At 42.5% G+C, this 5,964-nt stretch overlaps 1 protein-coding gene across 1 annotated transcript in view; it reads left to right on the top strand.

Annotated features, from left to right (window-relative positions):
* CNTRL (centriolin) overlaps positions 1-5,964 on the top strand; it is a 119,076-nt gene that overhangs the window by 105,863 nt on the left and 7,249 nt on the right. The window contains exons 36-38 of the mRNA XM_042780385.1: positions 512-737; positions 2,057-2,262; positions 3,828-3,968. Coding sequence (XP_042636319.1) covers positions 512-737; positions 2,057-2,262; positions 3,828-3,968 — 573 coding nt within the window. The remainder of the gene's footprint in view (positions 1-511; positions 738-2,056; positions 2,263-3,827; positions 3,969-5,964) is intronic.

Here is a 5,964-nt window from a genome sequence, read left to right as displayed (position 1 = left end):
ATTTTCACACAAATTCTTCTGCTAGTTGGGGTTTAGTCCACTTTTGTGTCCTTCCCTTCAAGGCTCAGGGGTCCAAGATTATCTTCTGTGTCTGTTAATTGGTTTCCCTTTTCTTTGTTGAAGAGGGTCTGTGCAGTCCTTCTGCCTAGTCCGCCATCTTGCTGGAACTCCCACCTGGACATTCTTGCAGCTCATACACATATGCATGCAGAAATGAAACATTGTCTGCTATCCCAGTATGTGGTCATGGGCACACTCCCCCCTGCCTAGACCTATAAAGAATCTTAATGACCACATACCATTTGCTGCTTGAATCCCCTCCCCAACTTGCTGACCATGTAGTTTTCCAGTCCCTGTCTGATCACCTGTGTGGAGAGAGTGCTCTCTTTGCCACAGTGGGCTGTTTTCTACTCTGTTGAACTGAAATCTGTCATGTGTCCATGACAGTTTTCTCGCCTGGGCTACTTAGTATTTGTTATTTTACGATTAACTGAGGTTGTTCTTTATTAAGATGTTTCAGAAACTCCAGAAGGAGAAGGAAAGTGAAGAAGAAAAATTAGAAGCCAGTAAAGTGACACTGAAGGAGCAGCAGCAGCAGCTGCAAAAGGAAGTAACGGAGCAGAAAAGCAAACTGGGACAGGTGCTTGCAGAGGTGTCGGTGGTGGAGGAGCGCGTCAGGACCCTGAAGGAAGAGGAGAAGTGGACTGAAACCCTGGAGAAGACGCTCTCCCAGACCAGTATGTCTTCTGAAACATTCCTCTGAGGGTGCGGGGCTCTGCTGGTTGTCTTGTGAACTGTGGAAAAGAAACTCAGGCACCATCCAGAACCCAGAATGGAAGTAGGAGAAACAAAGCAGGAAGTATGGTATTTTGTTTGTTGCTCATCGCATTATGAACGATGAGGAAACAGAGAGTTCATGACAATTTGTATCTTTATGGAGAAGGGAGTCAATCCTGGGACTATTCGATTCTCAAGTCTGTTCACTTTACCATATTGCCTCCCTCAGGAAAGCTATGTCAAGGAGGTAGGAACATGAAGGGACAAAAGGGCCAACAGGTACTCTGAAGGCTCTGTTCATGAGCTTTGGTGTCAGTGATCCATCCTACCTCAGTCAGAAACAACATCAGCAGTCTACTGCTGTCCAAATGTGACAGTAAATGCAACCAAGTAGAGGTGTTTGCCTTTGGGTCAGTTTGCTGTCTGTTGAACAACATAAAAATGACGTTGGCACGGGAATCCGGGGAAGGTGATTCACACACCAAGAAGTAATATTCTCTTTCTTGGGCTACAAAGTTTTATACGCTCAGAAAATGTTGTTGTTCCCCTTAGCAAACTCAGTGGCCTTGGAGACCTGAAAGAGCTGATTCTTCTTCTCTGAGGCTCTTAATCCACCCAGACCCAGTCATTTCATTAGGAAAATGAAACTTAACAAAGGCACTGAGTCTGATCACGCCAGGGGTGTTGGAAAGTGAAACGTGGTCAGTGTGTTACTCTAAATAAATAATTAGAAAAATCTGTTTAAAATGCCCTCATGTTTTATAAGCATTATTTATTGACTACTCACTGTTTACCACGTTTTTGCATACATGATTCTCATTGAACACCACGAGATGGGTTTCTTTTTTGTAAAAGGGGGCTTGTGCCAGGGTAGGAATTTCTCCAAATCCTGTATTCTTAGCCCTGTACTTCCTCCCATGAGGAAAGCAGTATAGGTGTGGCTGTGGCTCCTTTTATTAAAATCAAGGTTTATAAAACAGAATTCCAGCTTTCTGCTCTGTGTACCCCTGCACTCATGAGCAGTGCTGTGTTTACTCTTATTTGTCTCAAAGATTTGGAATCAATAGCTGTCTGTCACGTTGGTATCAGGCCTTCCAGAAAACAGATGCTTCAAAAGGCCTTATCTGAACCTCTGGTGTGGGTCAGGGTGGACTTATAAGAATCAGTGTGAAGGACAGAACCTGAGTGAGTGACCTGTGACAAGCAATCTACCCATGAGGGCAAAGCTGCATCCGGCAGGCCCAGGGCCTCGGGCTAACACTGAAATTGTTCATTTCAGAGCAGCAGCTTTCAGAACGGGAGCAGGAATTAATGGAAAAGTCACGTGAGCTTCTCGCTCTCCAGAAGGAGATGGCCTCTATGAGGGCAGACTGCAGCCTCCTTCAGAACCAGTTCTTGACAGAGAGAAAGAAAGCTGAGAAGCAGATCACCACCCTAAAGGAAGCCCTTAAGACCCAGCGGAGCCAGCTGGAGAAAAACCTTCTCGTGAGTATCTGCCTCCCTGGCGGTTTGTGAGGAAATGATGCCTTTGAATTTCTGAACTAAAGTATTGGTTCAGTGCCGAGGAAATACATTACCCATCAACCCAGCGCCTAATCTTTCTGTTGATACTGGTGCGGCTGTGCATAGTCTGTCCATCTAAATTGACGGTGGGTTTTACCTGAGACTGTGCTGCAGCCTCAAAGGAGTGCACTGGCTGGCTGCAGAGATGGTGTTGTGAACAAACAATGTCAGCCCGAGGCGGAGGGCACTCTCAGCTAGCAAGCCCCTGCTTACACCTCGGCCATTAGGAAGCAGGAAGCGGGTGTTGGAGGGCACTTTGGTAGGCATTTTTGTACACTGCAGTCAGTGCACACACATTCTTCTTATCTTGTGCCTTTTGTTCAACATTAGCTGCTTTCAACCATCATCCTAAAACCAGAAGGCTCCGTTTAGTCTGCTTTCATCCCTAAAATAAATGTTGGGAGGGGATACTTAGATGAGTTTAAAAGCATTTAAGGAGGGTAGAGGGAGGTGGATTGGGCAGTCTACTTCTGCCGAGATAACCACCTTGGAAACCCAAGGAGGGATCTCTGTGAGTCTGTCAACTTGACAGCAGTGAGTTTGGTTTGTGAGTTAGAGGGAGGGGGCAGCAGAGGTAGGCTGTCACAGGAGTACATTTCTCCAACACACTGGAAAAATTATCAGAGCCCTACTGTGTGAAAGGAGCTCTGGTGATGCAGTAGTTAAAGCATTCAGCTGCTAACCAAAAGGTTGGATTTCGAACTTACCAGCCATTCCATTGGAGAAAGATGAGGCAGTCTGCTTCCATAAGGATTTACAGCCTTGGAATCCCTCTGGGGCAGTTCTCCTGTCTTCTAGGGTTGCTATGAGTTGGAATCAACTTATTGGCAACAGAGTTTTGTTTTTTTGGGAATGTACTGTATGGAGTCCCTGAGTGACAACAAATGGTTCATCACTCGTCTGTTAACAGGAAGGTTGGCACTTCACATCTTCCCAGAGGTGCCTTGGAAGAGGGGCCTGAAAAATCACAGCCATTAAAAACCTATGGAGCACAGTTCTACTCTGAAACCCATAGGTCACCATGAATCAGAATTGACTACACAGCAACTGTGGGTTTGTTTTTTTAATTTTTTGTATTATATAATAGGCGCTTTACAAATCATGTTTGTTTCCCAGAAGGTGACTCGCTTTCACCTAGGCAATGTGATTGTAAAGATAGTACGCAGACATCTGTGTTTTCAGCTTCTCAAAAATCCTATTCCCATTGTGCAGTTAATGGAGACTCAGAGAAGAAAATAGCTTATTATCAAAGGTAATGCTACAGATCTAGTTTTTAGACTTTAAGCTAAGAAACTCTGACATGTATAAACTTGCAGCTATCCTATACCTGCCAAAGAAGGCAGATAGAACTATCCCCATTTACAGCTAGAGAAGCTGAGGCCCAGAAGGGAAATAAAATGACAGAGCTAGTGCGTGTGTAAGCTAACAACCCACACCACTATACGCTGGACCTTGTTTCGAAAATAACTATTTTCCTCCTGTGCTAGGAGCAAAAGCAGGAGAACAGCTGCATGCAGAAGGAAATGGCGACCATCGAGCAGGTGGCCCAGGACAATCACGAGCGGGCTAGGCGCCTGATGAAAGAGCTTGTCCAGATGCAGCATGAGTACATGGAGCTCAAGAGACAGGTGTGGCCAGCACCCCAGCCTGGGGCAGCAAGGGCTTACGAAGCACCTTCACTCACCTCAGGACTCAGGCAGATGTTATTTTTCTTGATACTACTTTTAAGAAAGTATTGCTTTGTAGAAATTATCTGAAGATGATTATAAGAATATTCTTTAAGTCAGATCTATATTTCCAGTCTTAAAACTGAGAAATACACTTCCAAAGAAGATTATGTCTGTTGAGAATATACTTTTGAAAAAAATGTTACTGTGGTGAAATACACATAACATAAAATTTATCATTGTAACCATTTTTAAGTATACATATCAGTGACACTAATTACATTCACCATATTGTGCACCTGTCTCCACTTTATCAAAAAGTTTTTCATCACCCTAAACAAATTCAGTACCCTGTGCAAAATCACAATAGCCAAAAGATGGAAACAACCTAAAAGCCCATCAGCAGATAATGGATAAACAAATGTAGTACATTTGGCCAGTAGAAGAAATGAAGTCTTGCTCGATACATGATATACTAGGGATGGAGTTTGAAGACAGTATGCTGAGCAAAATAAGCCAATCATAAAAGGACAAATATTTTCTGACCTTGCTTACATAAAAAGACAAGACAAGGCAAACATACAGAGACCAAAGTTTCTTGTGGGTCCCAAGGGTGGGATGGAGGAGGAAAAGGGAAGTTAACAGTGATGGAAAAATCACATTGATTAAGTTAGGATTGCACAGCCAGTTACTGTAATTGTTGTCCATGAGTTGAACTGGCAAAGATGTGTGATAGATATATTTACAATAATGACTAAAAAAAGTAGCTGCTGAGGCTGCTTATGTACATCCAAACACCTTATGGGATTTGGTTCCTTGGTTTGGAGTTTTAGGGTCATGGTTTCATGGGACATCGCACTTAATTGGCCTAATAATAACACATTTAATGCTTCTTTCTACCTCGTAGTTCATTGAGTAGTATCTGGGTCTTAAAAGCTTGTAAGTGGCCATCCAAGGCACAACAATTGGTCTCTGTTTGCCTGGAATAACAGGAAAGAAGAGAGTCAGGAATAGGAGGAGGATATGAAATGTGTGGCTGATTTCCTCCATGAACAACTGCCTCCTTTGCCATGAGACCAGAACTGGATGGTGCACTGCTGCCATGATGGAACATTTTGATCAAAGTTTCCATAGAAGAATCCTGATCAAAAGGGGGAAAATACAGAACAGAATTTCAAATGCTCATGGGCTCTCGACTTTCTGGAGCTATGGCAGGAGGATGAAACCCTGAAACTATTGCCCTGAGATAATCTTTAAACTCTAAACCAAAAATAACCTCTGAAGTCTGAAAACCAGACAGTAGTTTAGTGAAAAAGGGTCTGTCTTGAGCATTGTGCTCTTTTAAGAACTCTCTCTATGGGATCAAATTGCCAACAGCAACCTGAAAAATTAGGAAATTCAGGGGTCTGTGAGTTTGTGTTACTGAGGAAAGAGTGTCTCGGAAAAGGAGGGTGAGAATGCTGGTACAACTTTGAGAATGTCCTCAGTGTATTATACTTGTAGACAGTCGAATTGGTTTGTGTTTTGCTCTGTATATTCTCAACAACAACAAAGAAATAAAACTTAGAGGGGAAAAAAATAAGTCCCCATTCTTCCCTCCCCTCAGCTCTAGGTAACCACTACTAAACTTTGATCTGGTTGTCAGTTCTAGGTATTTGATATAAAGGGGATCATGCAATATTTGTCCTGTTGTGTCTGACTTATTTCACTTTATATAATGCTTCCAAGGTTCATCTTTATCATCATATGTATCAGAACTTCATTTTTCTTTATGGCTGAATAATAATGCATTGTATATACCATATATATATGCATATATATATATACACACACACACACACACACACATTGTATATATACAGATATATATATATATATATATATCTGTATATATATATTATATACTACACTTTGGTTATCCCTTCATCTGTTCATGGACACTCTGGACTATTGTGAA

Source organism: Orycteropus afer, unplaced genomic scaffold (genome assembly GCF_000298275.1).
Source record: "Orycteropus afer afer isolate SDZICR_OR568_19922 unplaced genomic scaffold, OryAfe1.0 scaffold00037, whole genome shotgun sequence".
NCBI classification, from domain to species: Eukaryota; Metazoa; Chordata; class Mammalia; order Tubulidentata; family Orycteropodidae; genus Orycteropus; species Orycteropus afer.
Note: the sequence above shows the minus strand (reverse complement) of the source record. Positions and strands in the feature narration are given on the sequence as shown.